General features: G+C 40.6%; 1 protein-coding gene and 2 pseudogenes across 1 annotated transcript; all 3 read right to left on the bottom strand.

Annotated features, from left to right (window-relative positions):
- Nucleotides 1-1,364: 1,364 nt before the first annotated feature.
- Nucleotides 1,365-2,775, bottom strand: LOC107806842 (uncharacterized; annotated as a pseudogene).
- A 1,682-nt stretch (nucleotides 2,776-4,457) lies between these two features.
- LOC107806840 (uncharacterized) lies at nucleotides 4,458-5,959 on the bottom strand. Its single transcript, XM_016631092.2, has one exon. It carries the CDS (start codon nucleotides 5,904-5,906, stop codon nucleotides 4,656-4,658), a length of 1,251 nt encoding a protein of 416 aa, XP_016486578.2. The 5' UTR covers nucleotides 5,907-5,959; the 3' UTR covers nucleotides 4,458-4,655.
- Nucleotides 5,960-20,039: 14,080 nt separating this feature from the next.
- On the bottom strand, nucleotides 20,040-21,627 carry LOC107806841 (uncharacterized; annotated as a pseudogene).
- Between the last annotated feature and the right edge of the window lie 953 nt (nucleotides 21,628-22,580).

The following is a 22,580-nucleotide window of genomic DNA, read 5'->3' on the forward strand; positions in this document are numbered from 1 at the left end:
TTTGGCTCAATGGCTTGCTGAAAGAGTTAAGAATGGATGTGCAGTTGCCAATGAAGATGTTTAGTGACAACAAAGCTTCCTATATATCATGAGAGAACAAAACACATAGAAATAGATTTCCACTTCATAAGAGAGAAGATACAAGAGGGGTTGATTGAGACTTCTCACATATCAAGCCAACAACCAGCAGACATTTTGACAGAGCCACTTGGGCATCAGCAACATGCTTTTCTGTTGACCAAGTTGGGAATGAAAAATATTTTTCATTCTCAACTTGAGGGGGAGTGTAGAGAAATAAAATATAGTTGAGGCATTTTGTACATTGTGTTATTTAACATGTACTCTTTTAGATGTATCTATTAGTTGACTAGTTAGGACAACTTTGTATATACTAGATACAATTTGTACACTGTACATATAAGAAAAGAAATACATATTATAATTTCTCTCTCTACGATCTTCTATCTCTTACTCTGCATTTCCTCTCTTCTTCTTACTAGACCTTGCCTCCATTTTCATGGCAGATCTAGGTTAGTTTTGACAATTGGCCCATTATAAAAAGTGTTAAAGAATGGAAACAAGCCTATTTACAAGGAAATGTTGTATGCTGATTACATTAGCCATTTCTTTCGCAAAAGTCACGATGGGAAGGCCACTATATTGAATTTGCAAAGATATAGGCAAAAATATTCTACCTTGATTGTAATTCTAATTAATGGGTCCTTATGTTTGCAAAATACATTTCTTACTACATCATGAAATTCTTAAATGCACTGCTCGTGTAATCAACAGCGGAGCCAAGAATTTATATAATGTGATTCAAAAATGTCACACCTCTAAATTTGGACTTATGATCTAAAACAATTTTTGAAACCCTTTGCCACTTTATTAGAACTTTTCATTATGTCAAGGAAAAAACTAATATATAACCAATAAAATTCAGTTTTTGCAATTAAAGTAAAATTCTCAAGAGATTACACCGAAAGGAGCTTAATTGATACAATGAGCCAAACTGTTGGAGATCTCGAGGATCTTACTTGAATAACAAATAATGCAAATTATAAATTAAAAAGAGAACACAGCAAGAGAAGCTGACCCTTTGGGGAAGCACACATAAGATTTTGGGAGAGAAAATAGAAATCCTCCAAATAGGAGGATGAAACAACAACAACAACAACAACAATATGCCCAGTATAATCCCACCAATGGGGTCTGGAGAGGGTAGTGTATACGCAAACCTTACTCCTACCTAGAGAGGTAGAGAGACTGGTTCCGATAGACCCTCGGCTTAAATAGAAGGATGAAAAGGATCTAAAAATCAAGGAAATGGTGAAGATTGATTGAAGTGAATGGTTTAATCAATATTAGTAGTAGGTTGTTGGGGGAGGTGAAGCATAGGTGGCAGATTGCTCGTATTTTACAGGTGGTGGAGGTGAGGCATAGACGGGAGTTTGCTTATAGTAGTTCGTTGGCAGCGGAGGTGAGTAGTATGATGACGAGTTTTCATAAGTCTTTGGTAGAGATGGTAAGTTATAAGTTATAGGTGATTACTCGTAGTATTTTGATGGAGGTGGAGGAGATTTGTCGGAAGGTGTAGATTCTTTGTAGTATGTTAGTGGTGGAGATTTATAATTCATTGGAGATTGCTCATAGTATTTTGGTGGTGGTGGTAGAGAATTGTATGACGATGGTTGCTCATAGTATTTTGGTGAAGGTGGAGGAGATCTGTAAGAAGATTGTGATTGCTCGTAGTATTTTGTTGGGGGTGGGTGTGACTTGTAATAAGGTGATTGCCCATACTATGTTGGAGGAGGTGGAGGTGACTTGTAATACGAAAGTGATTTCTCATAATAAGTTAGTGGTGATGGAGACTTATAGTAAACTGGGGACTTGTAATATTTTGGTGGTGGCAGTGACTTATAATATTTTGCGGGAGCTGGCGATTTGTAGTATTTTGCTGGGGATAGTGACTTGTAATACATTGCAGGTGATGGCACTTTGTAGTACTTTGTAGGTGATGGCGACTTGTAGTAGTACTTTGAAGGAGCTGGCGACTTGTAGTATTTTGTAGGAGCTGGCGACTTGTAGTATTTTGCGGGAGCTGACGATTTGTAGTATTTTGTTGGGGATGATGACTTGTAATACTTTGCAGGTGATGGCGCTTTGTAGTACTTTGTACATGATGGCGACTTGTAGTAGTTATTTGAAGGAGCTGGCGATTTGTAGTATTTTGCTCGGGATGGTTACTTGTAATACATTGTAGGTGATGGCACTTTGTAGTACTTTGAAGAAGCTGGCAAATTATAGTAGTTCTTTGAAGGTGTTGGTGACTTGTAGTAGTTCTTTGAAGGAGCTGGCGACTTGTAGTATTTTACGGGAGCTGGCGATTTGTAGTATTTTGCGGGAGCTGGCGCCTTGTAGTAATTTGCGGGAGCTGACGACTTGTAATATTTTATGGGAACTGGAGATTTGTAGTATTTTGCGGGAGCTGTGACTTGTTGTAGTGCTTTGCAATAGCAGGTGACTTATAGTAAGGAGTAGGTACTGGGTACTTGGGTGGAGATGGTGATTTGTAATACTTCTTAGAGTTGTAAGAAGGAGAAGGAGAAGCATACCCATAAGAGTAATCAGCAACAACAGCGCTAGCTATAAAGCAAATTGCCAAAGCAGTTGCAAGTAAAGGCAATTGCCCCATCTTCCCTATGCTTGTCGTTTTGCTTTTGCAGCCAACAATACTTGGAGAAAGAATGAAAAGAACTTAAACTTGACTTGCATATTGAGTAGGGAGCTCTGGTTTTTATATGGCAACCTAATATTATCGCTTTATGTTTGTGTTATTGATACCCACTAAGAATATAGCTAAGTCAAAATATGGGCTTGATCTTTTCTATAATTAGTGGTAGGCATTTTCTCCAAGACTTGTCTTGCATAGTTGAGTAGGGAACGTTGGTCTTAACATTTATAAAGAATAAAGAATAGGCGAGTATTTAGTGGTTATCTCTTTTTAATTTAGAGATAAATATTAAAAATGGAGAAAACAATAAGGATGCCATACCACGACTTGCATCCCACTAGCGAATAATTAAGTTGACTTGTACAAATAATTACGGTATATTGAATATGAAGTTCAAAAAGAATTAGGGAAACCAAGCGAATACACACAAAAGATTATCCCTTAAGTGGTCGTTTGGTTCAGTTATGAAATATCCCATGGTAATATAATTCTGGGATATTCTATGGATTATCTATCCCGCCTCTGATAGGGATAGCTAATACCATCATTTTGGTATTTATTCTATATTGGTATTAATTTATACCCACAATCAAATATAAAATAACTCTAATCCCAAATTCTATATGGAGATTAATATCTTTATCCCAATATATAACCAAACGACCCCTAAATGTATCGGTATGAGAATCACATACAACCTGGGATTGGACTAGGCACTTGTAAAACGGTTTGAGCCAGATGTGGGAGAGTCTTGTCTCTTAAAGTTTGCCAAGCGCCCGCATGTTAAAATGCATCAATGCCCAAGTATCAGAGGCAGATACAGGATTTAAATTTTATGGGTTAAATTTTTACGATTCTAGCATTGAACCCTTAAAAGTTATAGGTTCATATCTATTATTTGTTGCAATTTTAGTAAATGTTTACTCATAAATTTCTACTCCGTACTGGGTTCAGATGAACTAAATACCAGCGCTCTATATCTGCCCCTGTGCCCAACGCACGAGGCTCGTCCAATTGATTTTGTGCAATCTGAGTGTAATTAGTTGTGTAAATCCAGAAATTCCTTAACTAAGCTGTCTATATTGACCATAAATCAGAAGTGAGAACATTGCAAGCTTAGTCTTTAAAACGTCACGTGATCTCTTCTTTTATGTTAAAGTTTTAACGGGCAGAGTTACCTAATATCTATACTAGTTGAAGAACCAATATCTATACTAGTCGTAGAAAGCATCACAGGTTCTGTTAAACTTACCCCGACACCCACTTATTATCGAGAGAGAACTTCAAATAATTAGTAAGAAAATGTTTCGTGATTCATTTTATGCTAATGTTTGACAATTATATTTATTTAATTAGAGTTTTATAAGCTTAACGTATTTTTAGCAATTTTTTAATTTTTCTACTATTTGCAGATTTATAAATTAGTAAAATTTAAAGATTTATAGGGCTTGCTCACCATGTCTGGAGCTTACACTTCGCTTTGTGCCCCCGTCCTTCAATACACTACGTCAGACCTTAAAACTTTAACTTTTGCCATTTTTGTGCTTTTCAATTTTTATTTAAATCTTTTGGAAACCATGAAAAGAGATTAAAAATTTCTTGAAATTTTAGAATAGAACGGTTATAAACCATTCTCTGGAAAACTATCTCAAGAGACAAAGAAGACGACAGAATTGAAAAATAGAATGCAAAGAATCCGATATAATGAGCAGAATTGATGGAGATCTCAAGGATCTTATTTAAATCAAACAATAAATAATACAAATATTAAAACAAAAGAAAATGGAACACACACTAAGCAAACCCGATCATTTCGGGAAGCATACATCAAATTTCGGCTGAGGAAATGGAATTGCTAAATATAAAAGGACAAAAAGGAATAATAAGCCATGGAAATGCGAAAATGATTGAACAGTTAAAATTAGTAGTAGGTTGGCGGAGGAGATGCTGATGGGGGCGGAGGTGAAGCATAGGTAGCGGATTGCTCGTACTTCTCAGGTGGTGGAGGTGAGGCATAGGTGGGAGTTTGCTTATAATAGTTTGCGGGTGGTGGAGGTGAGTAATAAGATGGTGATTTTTCATAGGTTTTTGGTAGAGATGGCAAGTTGTAAGTTATAGGCGATTGCTCGTAGTATTTTGGCGGAGGTGGAGGTGATTTATAGGAAGGTGTAGATTCTTTGTAGTATGGTGGAGGTGGAGATTTGTAAGAAGATGGTGATTGCTCGTAGTATTTTGGTGGGGGTGGAGGTGACTTGTAATAAGGTGACTGTTCATAGTATTTTGGAGGAGGTGACTGTTCATAGTATTTTGGAGGAGGTGGAGGTGACTTGTAATACGAAGGTGATTTCTCATAATAAGTTGGTGGTGGTGGAGACTTGTAGTAAACTGGGGACTTGTAATATTTTGGTGGTGGCGGTGACTTATAGTATTTAGAGGGAGCAGACGATTTGTAATATTTTGCTGGGGATGGTGATTTGTAGTACTTTGCAGGCGATGGCGATTTGTAGTAGTTCTTTAAAGGAACTGGTGACTTGTAGTAGTTCTTTGAAGGAGCCGGCGACTTGTAGTATTTTGCGGGAACTGGCGACTTGTAGTATTTTGTGGGAGCTGGCGATTTGTAGTATTTTGCGGGAGCTGGCGACTTGTAGTATTTTGCGGGAGCTGGCGACTTGTAGTATTTTGCGGGAGCTGGCGATTTGTAGTATTTTGCGGAAGATGGTGCCTTGTAGTATTTTGCAGGAGCTGGCGACTTGTAATATTTTGCAGGAGGTGGCGCCTTATAGTATTTTACGGGAGCAGGCGCTTTGTAGTATTTTGCGGGTGATGGCGACTTGTAGTAGTTCTTTGAAGGAGTTGGCGATTTGTAGTAGTTCTTTGAAGGAGCTGGTGATTTGTAGTATTTTGTAGGAGCTGGTGCCTTGTAGTATTTTACTGGAGCTGGAGACTTGTAGTATTTTGCGGGAGCTGGTGACTTGTAGTAGTGCTTTGCAATAACAGGTGACTTATAGTAAGGAGTAGGTACTAGGTACTTTGGTGGAGATTGTGTTTTGTAATACTTCTTGGAGTTGTAAGAAGGTGAGGGAGAAGCATACCCATAAGAGTAATCAGCAACAACAGTGCTGGCTACAAAGCAAATTGCCAAAGCAGTTACAAGTAAAGGCAATTGCCCCATCTTCCCTATGCTTGTCGTTTTGCTTTTGCAGCCAACAATACTTGGAGAAAGAATGAAAAGAACTTAAACTTGACTTGCATATTGAGTAGGGAGTTCTGGCTTTTATATAGGAACATAATATTATAATTTTAGGTATGTGTTATTGGCGCCCACTAAGATTATAGCTAAGTCAAAATATAGGCTCGATCTTTTCTATAATTAGTGGCAGGCATTTTCTCCAAGACTTGTCTTGCATAGTTGAGTAGGGAACGTTGGTCTTAACATTTATGTAACTGCTACATGGTTAGCCACTAAGATCATAGCAAAGTCCAAATAAAGAATAGGCGAGTATTTAGTGGTTAGCTCTTTTTAATTTAGAGATAAATATTAAAAAGGGAGAAAACAATAAGGATACCATGCCACGACTTGCATTCCATTAGCGAATAATTAAGTTGACTTGTACAAATAATTTCGGTATATCGAATATGAAGTTCAAAAATAATTAGGGAAAACCAGCGAATACACACAACGGATTATACCTTAAGTGGTCGTTTAGTTCAGTTATGAAATATCCCATGGTATTATAATTTTGGGATATTCCATGGGTTATCTATTCTGTATCAGTGGATAGCTAATACTATCATTTTGGTACTAACTCTATATCGGTATTAGTTTATATCCACAATCAAATATGAGATAACTCTAATCCCATATTTTATACGCGGATTCATATCTTTATCCCGATAACCAAACGACCTCTAAATGTATCGGTATGAGAATCATGTACAACCTAGGATTGGACTAGGCACTCGTATAACGGTTTGAGCCAGATGTGGCCAGGAGAGTCTTGTCTCGTAAAATTTGAGCTTCAAGCGCCCGCATGTACCCTTAAAATACATTCAATGCCCAACGCATGAGGCTCGTCCAATTGATTTTGTGCAGTCGCGTGTAATTAGTTGTGTCAATCCAAAAAAATCCATAACTAATAAGCTATCTATATTGACCATAAATCAGAAGTGAGAACATTGCAAGCTTAGTCTTTTAAAAACATCATATGATCTCTTCTTTTCTGTTAAAGCCTTAGTGGGCAGAATTACTCAATATTTAAGTTCAATAGTTCGGTTCGGCTGGTTATTTTATTATATATATACCATACCAATTTTTCCGTTATTCTAGTAAAATTAGACTTTCAAAATCATCCCAATCAAAACAATAGTTTTTCAGTATGTTTATCCCCCAACCGATCATTGAAAGTTCGAAACTCATTTGCTGCTCTTTGCTTCTTAGTTATCAGTATCTCATACTTACTGTCATGGGCGGCTTTCCAGCCATGCCCCATGATCCCTTGGACGCGCCCCGTGGCGTCCTGGCCAGCCTCCCAACGCCCGTCGCCACGGTCGGCCCCGTGGTCTCGGCAGCTCCAAGTGACAAGCGCGCATGTGCCTCTGTCGCCCCACCGATAGCCATCGCCAGCGCCCAGACAACGCCGCTGCTAAAGACAAAGTTGCTGTCAACGGACTTATTTCTACCATGTAGAAGACTAAGTCATTTTTATTGTAAATATAGAGTAGTTTTACTTCATTTACTTTCAGTGTACTTCTACAACTTTTATAGGTCAAGTCATGTAATTTTGGTTTATTTTCTTTAAGTATTATTAGGGGGGATCAAGCAATCAAACTTTGTCACAAGCAAACAATTCTTTGTACTGGTGTCTCTTCCCCTCGGCACCGTGTTGTTTTTCTGTAATAGCTTTCATTAATGCAATCAAGCTTTCTTTCATTCTCAATTCTCTTTTTTGCTCTCTCAATTACTCTTGACATTGGTTTTTCCGTACGGCACTGATAATATTGTCTAGCATACGGAGGGGACCTCAGTTGGCGGATAATAACTGCACTGACATCAGTTGTTTAGCCTTATTTCGTCCTTCCAAAGAATCTCAGGAAAGTACCATTTAATAGTTGGTATCAGAGCCTAGGCTCGACATCAGACGAGGGATCACATTGCAATTACCACCATTTCTTACCATGGTAAATCATGGGGATCGCATCGCAACCCTTGAGGAGACGATTGATGTATTACGGCCCATCGTGGAAATAGTGCATGATCTAAAGACCAACCTAGTGCAAAGGTCGGACGACCAAGACCGCAGAATGCTCCAAGCCGAAGTTGACATAGAAAACATCAGTCGCGACTCTGAAGGAGACCGGCAAACGGCAGCCACAGAGGCAGCCAAAGGTTTTGGTAAATTCGAGGGCCTCCAACAAGAGCGTGCCGAGGATTTAGCCCACAGGGCACAAGAGGCAGACATGGTGACTGCCATGCAACAAACTATAGACAACTTGACAGGCCAACTCAACGTTGTCAATGCTGCTTTACAAGGCCTGTTTCGAGGATGCAAAAACCAAATCGGGGGTGCTGTGAACCTCGCCTCCGTGGCACAAAAACTAAAAATTCCTGAGCCAAAGCCATACAGTAGAGCTCGGAATGCCAAAGAAGTGGAAAACTTCATTTTCGACATCGAATAGTACTTCCATGCCGTGGGGGACTAGAAGAAGCTAAGAAGGTAGCAACTGCTACCATGTATCTTCAGGGCGATGCTAAACTCTGGTGGCGGGTGAAGTACGAAGCCATAAAGGCCAATGAAGATGCCTTCGAGACATGAGCAGAACTGAAGGCAGCCATACACCTACAGTTCTTCCCCGAAAATGTTGAGTACAATGCAAGGAGAAAGCTACGGGAGCTCCGCCAGACCAAATCAGTGCGGGATTACGTGCAAGAATTCTCCGTGCTCATGCTGAACATATGTGACATGGGGGACAAAGACAATCTCTTCACCTTCCTGGAAGGTTTGAAACCTTATGCCCGTATGGAGCTGTAAAGACAAAGGGTAGACACTTTACCTAAGGCGATCCAAGCAGCGGAGTGCCTTGGAGACTATCAAGTGGAAGCTCGGAAGGATAGGCCTCAACAGCCTATCCGAGGAAGATATAAAGGGGGCTAGCCGAGAACTGGTGGCCCTAGCAGAAGTGGAGGAGATCGGAGTGCAACCAAATCTAAGGCTCCCTCCTCAGGCAGTACTAGCACTGTATCTAACAACAACGATTGGGGGAGGAAACCCCCTTCAGGATGCCATCATTGCGGCGGACAGTATTTGAATAATGAATGCCCACATGTGCAGATGAACGCCCATCAAGCTTTTGATGATGGGACTGATGACGACGCAGATGATGCGGACCAGACCGAACCAGTAGGTGCCTTCAATGCAATTATTGGATCTATTTCTGAGCCTTAGCGGGAACCAGTGCTGGTATCGGTAAAAAGAAGGATCCATGCCCGATCACCAAGAAAAGAAAGGAGAAGGCGAATGAGAGGACTCCTCTTAAATAATAGAGGACCTTAATGTTCGTCGAGATGAAGGTAAATGGCAAGCCCATTCGGGCGATGATAGAAACGGGTGCTACCCACAACTACTTATCCTCGACTCAGGTGGAGCGCCTTGGTCTAATGGTAGGAAAGGGCAGAGGTCGTGTCAAGGCTATCAACTCACCTCCTCAACCAGTGGGTAGAATATCCAAAGAAGTACAAGTGAAGTTTGGCCCTTATGAAGGAAAATTCAACATGCGCGTGGTGATCATAGATGACATCAAGTTGATATTAGGGTTGGAATTTCTGAGGCAAACCAACACCATACATGTAATAACCTGACCGGTCATTTTACATTCTAGAACCTCGTTCCCCTAAATAAGATTCCTCATATTTTCATTTACTATTTTATGACTTGCGGGGATGGTTAGTTTGGGATTTGGAAGGGTTCGGGTTGAAATCGGAACACTTGGTTTCTAAAAGTTGGAAAATAGGGTCAAGTTTGACTTTGGTCAATGTTTTGAGTAAACGACCCTGGAACTGAGATTTGACGGTTCCAATAGGTTCGTATGATGATTTTGGAATTGGGTGTGTGTTCGGATTGGGTTTTGGATGACCCGGGAACGTTTTGGCACCTAATATTAATAGTTGGCAACTTGAAGGTTTAAAAAAATTTTAAATTTGGTTTGGAGTAGGTTTTGGTGTTATACAGGTCCGTTTGGGATTCCGAGTCTGAGAATAGATCTGTATGGTGATTTTAGACTTGCACTCAAAATTTGGTGTCATTCCGAGTAGTTTAAGTACGATTCGGCGCATTCGGAGTAAGTTGGAAGAACTTGAAGTTCATAAGTTGATTTGATTTGGTTTGGGGTGTGATTCTTAGTTTTGATGTTGTTTTATGAGTTCTGAGGGTTCGATTAGAGTTCGTTTTATGATTTCAATCTTGTTAGTATGTTGGGTGGGGGGGGGGGGGCTCGGGTGTTAATCGGACTAGACTCGGACCAAGTTTGGACTTAGGAGAAATGGCTGAAGCTTCCAGCTTCTGATGTAACCGCACATGAGCATGGCCAGCCATAGGTGCGAGCTCCCAGCAGTGAGCAAGAATCCGCAGAAGAGGTCCAACGAGGGCAGCTCAGAAATCGCAGGAGCGGAGAATTTGGGCGCACCTGCGGGCGCGCAGGTGCGATGGAGGAAGCCGCATGAGCATCCAAAGTTGCAGCGACGGTGCTAATTTTGGCTCAGCTAGAGAAAAACGCATCTGCGAGGATTTTTTTCACAGATGCGGGACCGTAGAAGCGGCCGTACCTCCGCAGGTGAGAAAATCTCTGAAGGCAGAACCTTCATTTAAGTCGGGGTTTGAGCATTTTTGACTCATTTCCATCATTCTTGGAATGTTTTTGGAATTTTTGGAGAGGGGTTTACACCTAGCATTTTGAGGTAAGTAATTCCTACCCAATAAAAGTTTAATACATAGATTATGGATAGATTTTAACATGTAAATTTGTAAAGATTACGGGTTTAGGTGAAAAATCTAGGTTTTGATAAAAATAAAATTTTAACCACAAAAATGATTATGGAATGGGATGAAAATTGTATACTTGAGTTCTTAAGGTTATGGGTAACGATTTCCTTCAAATATTTTCGTAATCCGGGCACGTGGGCCCGAGGTGAAGTTTAGGAATCTTTCAATTTGGGTTGGGTAATTACTCTAATAATTAAATTATGAACTTTTGAGCTTGTATTGATTAAATTATATAACATTTGGCTAGTTTCGGATTTTTCGGCACCGAGTTGAGGCTTTAGAGCGAAATTGTGACCGGGAAATGAACTTTTGAGACGAGGTAAGTCTCTTGTCTAATCTTGTAAAAGGAAAATTTCCCCATAGGTAATGTAAATTACTATTTGCTTCTAATTGTGGGGGCTACGTACGTACGTACGAGGTGACGCGAGTATGTGCGTTGCTACTATTCATGCTATGTTCGGGTAGTTTAGGACTCAAATCATGAATTATTTGATATGTTTGCACAATACTTTTTAATTGAAGTGCTTAAATTATATCATGACTTGTTAGAGGAATGGTGAAGAATTTTTAATGAAATTTGTAGTATTTTGTGTATTAATCCTTAATAACTTTTAAGTCAAATGCTTATAAAGTATCATTTCCTCTTGCCGGTTTCCATTGTATCAGATAGAGGCCATCATTTTACTTCACATTTTTGGAGAGCAGTACAGAGTGAGTTGGGAACCCGGGTGGAGCTCAGCATAGCCTTTCATCCACAGACCGACGGGCAGTCAGAGCAGACGGTTCAGATCTTGGAGGATATGCTTAAATCATGTGTGATTGACTTTTGAGGGCAGTGAGATCGATTCTTGCCTTTGGCCGAGTTTGCTTACAATGACAGTTATCAGTCCAATATCGAGATGGCTCCATTTGAGGCTTTATATGGTCGGCAATGTCGTTCGCCCATTGGATGGTTTGAGCTCGGCGAGGCTAAGTTATATGGTACTGATTTGGTAAAGGATGCCTTGAAAAAAGTAAAGTTGATTCAGGAGCGACTTCTCACAGCACAGTCCAGACAGAAGAGTTACGCAGATCAGAAGGCGCGTGATTTATCATTTATGGTAGGTGAGAAGATTCTCTTGAAGGTCTCTCCTATGAAGGGAATTATGAGGTTTGGAAAGAAGAGCAAGTTGAGCCCAAGGTTTATAGGTCCATTTGAGGTGTTGAAACGAGTTGGGGAGGTTGCTTATGAGCTTGCTTTGCCTCCTAGTCTATCGGGAGTTCGCCCAATTTTTCCCGTGTCTATGCTCCGGAGGTATCATGCCGACAGGTCGCATGTGTTAGACTTCAGAACGGTTCAGCTAGATGATAGCCTAGGTTATGAGGAGTAGCCAGTTGCCATTGTTGATAGACAGGTTCGCCAGTTGAGGTCCAAGAATATTTCTGCGGTAAAGGTCCCGTGGAGGGGCCAACCAGTCAAGGAGGAAACTTGGGAGACCAAGGAGGTTATGCGGAGCAGATATTCACACTTATTCAGTACTCCGGGTATGATTCTAAACTCGTTCGAGGACGAACGTTTGTTTAAGAGGTGAAGAATGTAACGACCCGACCGGTCGTTTTACTTTCTAGAATACTGTTCCCCTAAATAAGACTCCCCGTATGTGATTTTACTGTTTTATGATTTGCGTGGATGGTTAGTTCGAGATTTGGAAGTGTTCGGGTTGAAATCGGAATACTTGGTTCCTAAAGATTGGTTAATAGGGCCAAGTTTGACTTTGGTCAACGTTTTGAGTAAATGACCCCGGAATCAGGATTTTATGGTTCCAATAGGTTCGTATGATGATTTTGGACTTAGTCATGTGTTCGGATCGGGTTTTGGATGACCCGGGAGCGTTTCGGCGCCTAATATTGATAGTTGGAAATTTGAAGGTTTTAAAGTTCTTTAAATTTGGTTTGGAGTAGGTTTTGGTATTATAGAGGTCCATTTCTGATTCCAAGTCTGAGAATATCTCTGTATGGTAATTTAAGACTTGCACGCAAAATTTGGTGTCATTCCGAGTAGTTTAAGTACGATTCGGCGTATTCGGAGTAAGTTGGAAGAACATGAAGTTCATAAGTTGATACGATTTGGTTTGGGGTGTGATTCTTAGTTTTAATATTGTTTTATGCGTTCTGAAGATTCGAACGAGTTCGTTTTATGATTTCAAACTTGTTGGTATGTTTGGGCGGGGCCCCGGGGGCCTCGGGTGTTAATCGGACTAGGCTCGGACCAAGTTTAGACTTAGGAGAAATGGCTGAAGCTTCCAGCTTCTGGTGTAACCGCACATGCGCATGGCCATCCGCAGGTGTGAGCTCCCAGAAGCGAGCAAGAAACCGTAGAAGCGGTCCAATGAGGGCAGCTCAAAAATCGCAGGAGCGGAGAATTTGGGTGCACCTGCAGGCGCGTAAGTGCGACGGAGGAAGCTGCATGAGCATCCAATGCCGCAGAAGCGGCGGGAGAGTCACAGCAGCGGACCCGCAGAAGTGGGCCAGTGGTCCGAAGGTGAGGATTTTGGCTTAACTGGAGAAGACTGCATCTGCGAGGACTTTTTCATAGATGCGGGATCGTAGAAGCGGCCGTACCTCCGCAGGTGCAAAAATTGCCGAAGGCAAAACCTTCATTTCAGTCGGGGTTTGAGCATTTTTGACTCATTTCCATCATTCTTGGGGTGATTTTTGGAGCTTTTGGAGAGGGGTTTTTACCTAGCATTTTGAGGTAAGTAATTCCTACCCAAAGAAAGTTTAATATATAGATTATGGGTAGATTTTAACATGTAAATTTGTAAAAATTATGAGTTTAGGTGAAAACCCTAGATTTTGATAAAAATAATATTTTAACCACGAAAATGGTTATGGAATGGGATGAAAATTGTATACTTGAGTTCTTAAGGTTATGGGTGAATTTTAGGAATCTTCCAAATTGGGTTGGGTAATTACTCTAATAATTAAATTATGAACTTTTGAGCATGTATTGATTAAATTATATAACATTTGGATAGTTTCACATATTTGCACCGAGTTGAGGCTTTAGAGCGAAATTGTGACCGGGAAGTGAGCTTTTGAGACGAGGTAAGTCTCTTGTTTAACCTTGTAATAGGAAAATTTCCCATAGGTGATGTAAATTAATGTTTGCTTCTAATTGTACGGGCTACGTACGTACGAGGTGATGAGAGTCCGTGCGTAGCTACTATTCATGTTATGTTCGGGTAGTTTAGGACCCAAATCGTGAATTATTTGATATGTTTGCACCCTAATTTTTAATTGAAGTGCTTAAATTATATCAGGACTTGTTAGAGGAATGGTGAAGAATTGTTAATAAAATTTGTATTATTTTGTGTATTAATCCTTAATAACTTTTAAGTCAAATGCTTATAAAGTATCTTTCTCTTCTTGTGGAGCGGGCCGAATGCCTCGGCAATATATAGATGTATCTATGGTTCGTGTCGCTTGACCCTCGGTAGTGTACACATTATTCTGGATCGGGCCGTACGACCTCGGCATAAATCGTGCTTAATAATAATACTGGGTGCCTTGATATTTTGTTTTGGCTTGTAAGGTTACAGCTGGTAAGGAAAGCGACTTATATAGAATTATTAAATTGTGAAAGAATTATTTGCTCCTGCTTGTTAAGGAAATTTGTTATTATTTACATAACTCGTGTTTATTCAAGATTTCTATCTTAATATTATTGACCCATAATAAGTGTCGAAGTCGACCCCTCGTCACTACTTCTTCGAGGTTAGACTTGATACTTACTGGGTACATGTTGTTTATGTACTCACACTATACTTCTGCACTAACTGTGCAGGATCCGAGGCAGGTGCATCAGGCGGTACTACCAGCGCGCATCCCAGATATCCCGAGGCCTAGTTATGAGCTGCTTCCTGAGCCGTCCCGCAGCCCCATAGTGTCTCTCTTTTGTATTTGCATTCTGTCTATGTTATATCAGACAGTAGTTAGAGTTTTGTATATTCTACTAGTGCCCATACACATGTGACACCAGGTCCTGGCACACACTTTAGTAGACTTTATGGTTTTGGGGTATTTACATATATATGCTCGCACTTAGATGCTTTTCTTTTATTTATTTGACCTTAATTTTTTTATTTATTATTTTATTTATCTCTAATAAATGGGAATTTGTCACTAGTAAACCTATTAAAAGAAGTAATCACGTAGTAAATTCATCGTAGGCTTACCTAGCGGCGACGTTAGGCACCATCATGGCCTATAGGAGAAATTGGATCGTGACAATGCCTGTACCGTATGCAGATATGCTACTAATGATGGGAACAAATGGGGTCAATCCCTATAATATCACGTGCATGCCTATGAAGATGGCCGCCGAGAACATCTCGGCCTTGCAGTTGAAGAAGGGGGTCAAAAGACATGAACCTACGTTCCTGGCTACCCTCTACATTGAAGATATAGAACGCTCTTCCGGGTCCCATTCTTGCACTTGTGAAGGAGCTGCTACTGGAATTTGAAGACGTCATGCCACAACACATGCCAAAGCGACTCCCGCCTAGGTGCACTGTGGATCATGAGATTGAGTTGGTGTTGGGTGCGAAGCCACCTGCCCGGGCTCCGTACAGAATGTCACAACCCGAACTCACCGAGCTTCGGAGGCAGTTGACAAAAATGCTAGACACATGGATCATCATGCCCTCCAATTCCCCATACGGGTCTCTTGTGCTATTCCAAAAGAAACATGTTGATAGCTTATGACTTTGTGTGGATTATCAGGCTCTAAACAAAATCACCGTGAAGAACAAGTACCCTATTCCGCTAATGGCAGACTTGTTCGATAGACTGGGTGGTGCGACTGTGTTCACCAAAATAGATCTGAGGACAGGTTATTGGCAAGTTCAGATTGCAGAGAGTGATGAACACAAGATGACCTGCGTGACAAGATATAGGTCATACGACTTCCTCGTTATGCCATTCGGCTTGACTAACGTGCCAGCCATATTTTTCACCCTGAGGAACCAAGTCTTCTGAGAATACATTGACGAATTCGTGGTGGTCTACTTGGACTACATTGTGGTATATAGCCAGACACTGGAAGAATACCTAGAGCACTTGCAGAAGGCCCTAGCCCGATTGCGGGAGCACGGATTATATGCAAAGCTATCCAAGTGCTTCTTTGCTCAAAACAAATTGACTTCCTTGGACATATAATCGAGGAAAGGCGGATCAAGATGGACCAACGGAAGATTCAGGCTATCACATATTGGTCGTCGCCTAAGGATATCCACGCCTTGAGGGCGTTCCTTGGCCTATGCAACTTTTATCGGCGAATTGTAAAAAATTACTCCCTCATCGCAGTGCCACTGACAGAACTTCTCAAGAAGGTCATGCCTTGGGATTGGGGACCCAGGCGAGCGGAGGCCTTCAACGCATTGAAAATGGCTATGTCTAGTAGCCCCGTCTTGGCCCTCCCTGATTTGTCCAAGCCATTCGAGGTACAAACGGATGCCTCTGACTATGCCCTTGGTGGAGTCTAGCTACAAGAAGGGCATCTCGTAGCGTACGAGAGTTGGAAGCTGAAGGATGCAGAGCGGCACTATGCCACCCACGAAAAAGAATTATTGGTTGTCATTCATTGCTTACGCCTTTTGAGGCACTATCTGCTGGGAACCTCATTCGTGGTCAAGACAGACAACACAGTTGTTAACCATTTCACGACCCAGCCGATGCTGAATGGTTGAAAAGTCAGGTGGCAGGAACTCCTAGCGAAATTTCACTTCAACCTGGAATACCGAAGTAGGAAGACTAATCATGTTGCTGATGCGCTCAGTCGGAGAGCTGATCTAGCATCGGTGTGCCTACTCGCCACCCTAAGGGGAAGCGAAGTAGCCACCACCATAAAAGACCAGATACAGGATCTACTCATCAAGGATCTTACTGCACAGTATTTGGTTGATTTAGTAGGACATGGCAAGACTCGCCCCAGTTCTACACAGAAGATGGTTTCCTGAAAGTGAAAGGGAACCAACTTTATGTTCCTAAAGGAGGAGATCTGCGAAGGAATCTTCTGGAGGAATACCATGATATTTTGTGGGCTGGTCATCCCGGTGAAGAACGCACCATGGCATTACTTCGTCGTGCATATTATTGGCCTCAAATGGCCGATGACACAAGAGGGACTCTTGGAACCACTAGCTATCCCAAAGAGACCTTAGGAAAGCGTTTTCCTGGATTTCATCACCGGATTGCCCAATGTCGGAGATCTCACAACTATATAGGTTGTGGGGGATCGGTTTTTCAAGTATGCTACCTTTATAGCAGCCCCACAATATATATCAGCAGAAGATACAACTCGACTCTTCTTCTCTCATGTCGTCAAATATTGGGGACTCCCTAAAGACATCGTTAGTGATTGCGACTCACGCTTCACTAGCAACTTTTGGACCCAACTCTTTAAGTGCCTCGGGTCAAAATTGAGTCACAGCTCAAGTTTTCATCTGCAATCTGATGGCCAGACGGAGCGGTTCAATGGCATACTAGAGGAATATCTCCGCCACTTCGTAACCGGATCGCAGAAGAACTGGGTGAAGCTTCTGGATGCTGCTCAACTGTGTTTCAATTCACAAAAGAGCTCTAGTACTAACAAAAACGCTTTTGAAATTGTTACCGGACAGCAACCGCTACTCCCACATACCGTGAATGCACTAAACATGTCAAAATCTCCTCAAGCTGCTAACTTCTCAAAAGAATGGAAGCAAAATTTGGAGATAGTGCGGAGCTATCTTGTCAAAGCCCAAAAGCGGATGAAGAGGCATGCTGATCAAAATCATCGTTTTGTTGAATACCAAGTATGGGATAAAGTGATGGTCAAAATCCTAAAGCGGTACTTGTTTGTAGGGGTCCATGACCGACGCCTATTGCAACGTCTTCCATGTCAGTCTCCTGAAACCTTTTCGGGAAGATATGGAGGATCTTTCATAGAGCCAACTCACAATACCCAGTATTCGAGGCCCCAATTCAACCGGGAAAAGGCGTGATGAAGCTATTCTTGATGATCGAGTGATTCACGCCTCAAGGAAAGATCACCAAGAGTTCTTGGTGAAATAGAAGGGATGTGATGCAGAGGAGAATACTTGGGTGAGGGGAACAAACCTCAAAGCCTACAAGAGCCTAATTGATCATTATCTTTCAAGTAAGGCGCGGAGGACGACACCAACTCAGGTGGGGGAGAATGTCATGGGCGGCTTTCCAGCCATGCCCCGTGACTCCTTGGACGCGCCTGTGGTGTCCTAGCAAGCCTCCCAATGCCTAGCGCCACAGTCGGTCGTGGTCTCGGCAGCTCCAAGTGACAAGAGCTCATGTGCCTCTGTCGCCCCACCGATAGCCATCGCCAGCGCCCAGCCATATGCAGATGGCAACAACGCCGCTCGTGCAGACAATGCCACACGTGTAGACAACGCCTCGCGTGCAGACCATGCTTCTAAAGACAAGGTTACTGCCAACGGACTTGTTTCTACCTTGTATAAGACTAAGTCCTTTTCATTGTAAATATAGAGTAGTTTTGTAGGTCAAGTCATTTACTTTCAGTGTGCTTCTACAACTTTTATAGGTCAACTCATGTAACTTTGATTTATTTTCTTTAAGCATTATTAGGGGGATCAAGCAATCAAACTTTCTAGCAAGCAAACAATTCTCTATACTGGTGTCTCTCCCCCTCGACACCGTGTTGCTTTTCTGTAATAGCTTTCATTAATGCAATCAAGTTTTCTTTCATTCTCAATTCTCTTTTCTGCTCTCTCAATTGCTCTTGACATTGGTTTTCCCGTACGGAACTGACAATCTCGTCTAGCGTACAGAGGGGACCTCGGCTGGCAGATAGTAACTGCACTGACATCAGTTGCTTAGCCTTACGTCGCCCTTCCGAGGAATATCAGGAAGGCGTTGCGTAGACTTCAACAAAACTATCTAGACAATTTTACAGTTTAAAAGACGACGATAAAGGGAATATAAAAGATAGCTAGCATAGAGATTTATCATACTATTCAAATATAGCGTAAGAAAAATTGGAATATATTAACTAACATTGGACTCAAGAATAGAGTATATTAGAAGATTAAGTATAAAATAAGAAAAATCTAAACCATACAAGAGGAAAGATATTTAATACAGTATGGTTTACTACTCAATATTGCTGGAATACTTGTGGCTTGCTATTCAAGATGATAACTAAAACTAAATTAGTTTTAACAGGAGTAGCATAATATGTTTGAGAGTTAAGACTGTGGGCTTTAATTACTTGTTGCCTAGTAAACGTTTCCATAATCACAAGGCCCAAGGAATGTTTTGCTATTTTTAAACTTAACATATAAATATATTCTTCTTATATAAAATTATTCGGGACGGTTCAGTATTTTTTCAGTTATTTTGTAAAATTAAAAATATATCCTAACTATCGGTACAATTATAATTTTATATGAAAACCTACAGTTTTATTAAAAGAAACATAATAATCGGTTCGATTCGGTCGATTTAGTCGATTTTTAAAAATATATTGAAACGGCAGTACCTATTCTCTTAAACTTACCCAGACACCCACTTATTATCGAGAGAGAACTTCAAATAATAGTAAGAAAATGTTTCGTGAATCATTTACTTCACATGAGGTACATATCACATTATGTTTCCAAGATGTTTTTGTTTTTCTTTCGATGTTGGATTGTTGATGTTGCAATTGATGCGCATATCATGGTATTATATAAAGTCATTTATTTTTCATAGTTAAGCTAGAGTTTCTATATTTACGCTAATATTTTGACAATTATATTTATTTAATTAGAGTTTTATAAGTTTAACGTATTTTAGCAATTTTTTAATGTTTCTACTATTTGTAGATTTATAAATTAGTACAATTTAAAAATTTCTGGGGCTTGCACCCCATGTCTGGAGCTTAACTTCGCTTTGTGCCCCGTCCTTTAATACACTTCGTCAGACCTTAAAACTTAAACTTTTGCCATTTTTGTGCTTTTCAATTTTTATTTAAATCTTTTGGAAGCCGTGAAAAGAGATAATTTTAGAATAGATCGGTTATGAACCTTTCTCGGGAAAAATTTCTCAAGAGGCAATGTGCCTCTTTTCAACTAAGTTTGAATAGACGTCAGGAGGTGTACTTATGGACTAACGAATGACTTCAGTCTATTAAAACACGTAGTATTAGACAAAGAAAAGAAGACGACAGAATTAAGAAAAGTAGAATGCAAAGAATCTCGATATAATGAGCAGAATTGATGGAGATCTCAAGGATCTTACTTAAATCAAACAATAAATAATACAAATTATTAAAACAAAAGAACATTGAACACATAATAAGCAAACCCGATCATTGCGGGAAGCATACATCAAATTTTGGCTGAGGAAATGGAGTTGCTAAAAATAAGACAAAACGGAATAAAAAGTCATGGAAATGGCGAAAATGATTGAATTGTTAAAATTAGTAGTAGGTTGGCGGAGGAGATACTGATGGGGGTGGAGGTGAAGCATAGGTGGCAGATTGCTCGTACTTCTCAGGTGGTGGAGGTGAAGCATAGGTAGCGGAATCCTCGTAATTCTTAGGTGGTGGAGGTGAGGCATAGCTAGGAGTTTGCTTGTAATAGTTTGCAGGTGGTGGAGGTGAGTAATAAGATGGTGATTTTTCATAGGTTTTTGGTAGAGATGGCAAGTTGTAAGTTATAGGCGATTGCTCGTAGTATTTTGGTGGAGGTGGAGGTGATTTATAGGAAGGTGTAGATTCTTTGTAGTATGGTGGAGGTGGAGATTTGTAAGAAGATGGTGATTGCTCATAGTATTTTGGTGGGGATGGAGGTGACTTGTAATAAGGTAACTGCTCATAGTATTTTGGAGGAGATGGAGGTGACTTGTAATACGAAGGTGATTTCTCATAATAAGTTGGTGGTGGTGGAGACTTGTAGTAAACTGGGGACTTGTAATATTTTGGTGGTGGCGGTGACTTATAGTATTTAGAGGGAGTAGGCGATTTGTAATATTTTGCCGGGGATGGTGACTTGTAGTACTTTGCAGGCGATGGTGACTTGTAGTAGTTTTTTGAAGGAGCTGGTGACTTGTAGTAGTTCTTTGAAGGAGCTGGCGACTTGTAGTAGTTCTTTGAATGAGCTGGCGAGTTGTAGTATTTTACGGGAGCTGGCGACTTGTAGTATTTTGCGGGAGCTGGCGATTTGTAGTATTTTGCGGGAGCTGGTGCCTTGTAATATTTTGTGGGAGCTGGTGATTTGTAATATTTTGCGAGAGCTGGCGCCTTATAGTATTTTGCGGGAGCTGGCGCTTTGTAGTATTTTGCGGGTGATGGTGACTTGTAGTAGTTCTTTGAAGGAGTTGGCGACTTGTAGTAGTTCTTTGAAGGAGCTGGCGACTTGTAGTAGTTCTTTGAAGGAGCTGGTGACTTATAGTATTTTGCGGGAGCTGGCGACTTGTAGTATTTTACGGGAGCTGGCGACTTGTAGTATTTTGCAGGAGCTGGTGCCTTGTAGTATTTTACTGGAGCTGGAGATTTGTAGTATTTTGCGGGAGCTGGTGACTTGTAATAATGTTTTGCAATAGTAGGTGACTTATAGTAAGGAGTAGGTACTAGGTACTTGGGCGGTGATGATGATTTGTAATACTTCTTAGAGTTGTAAGAAGGCAAGGGAGAAGCATACCCATAAGAGTAATCAGCAACAACAGCGCTGGCTATAAAGCAAATTGCCAAAGCAGTTACAAGTAAAGGCCATTGCCCCAGCTTCCCTATGCTTGTCGTTTTGCTTTTGCAGCCAACAATACTTGGAGAAAGAATGAAAAGAACTTAAACTTGACTTGCATATTGAGTAGGGAGTTCTGGCTTTTATATAGGAACATAATATTATAATTTTAGGTATGTGTTATTGGCGCCCACTAAGATTATAGCTAAGTCAAAATATAGGCTCGATCTTTTCTATAATTAGTGGCAGGCATTTTCTCCAAGACTTGTCTTGCATAGTTGAGTAGGGAACTCTGGTTTTTATATAGCAGTTATGTAATGGTTTCATGGTTAGCAACCAAGATGATATAGAAAAGTCCAAATATTAAAAATGGAGAAAACATTAAGGATACCACGACTTGCATCCCATTAGCGAATAATTAAGTTGACTTGTACAGATAATTACGGTATATTGAATATGAAGTTCAAAAACAATTAGGGAAACCAGCGAATAAACACAACAAATTATACCTTAAGGGGTCGTTTGGTTCATTTATGAAATATCCCGTGGAATTATAATTCTGTGATATCCCATGGTATTATCTATCCTGCCTCTGATATGGGATAGTGAATACCATTATTTTGATTTAAATTGTATTAGTTAATACCCACAATCAAATATGGGATAACTCTAATCCCAAATTTTAAACGGAGATTAATATCTTTATCCCGATAACCTAACGACCCTTCAATCTATCGGTATGAGAATCCGTACAACCTGTGATAGGACGAGGAGCTCGTAAACGGTTTGATCCATATGTGGGGGGACTCTTGTCTCGTAAAAACTGTGCTTCAAGCGCTCGTATATACCCTTAAAATGCATCCAACGCCAAACGCACGAGGCTCGTCCAAATGATTTTGTTCAATCGAGTGTAATTAGCTATGTAAATCAACAAAAATCCTTAACTAACCCTTAATTCTACAAAAGCCATCTATATCAATCATAAATCAGAAGTGAGAACATCGCAAGCGTAGTCTTTAGAACATTAGATGATCTCTTATTTTCTGTTAAAGTATTAGTGAGCAGAGTTATACA

This window comes from Nicotiana tabacum, chromosome 9, assembly GCF_000715075.1.
Source record: "Nicotiana tabacum cultivar K326 chromosome 9, ASM71507v2, whole genome shotgun sequence".
Lineage (NCBI taxonomy): Eukaryota > Viridiplantae > Streptophyta > Magnoliopsida > Solanales > Solanaceae > Nicotiana > Nicotiana tabacum.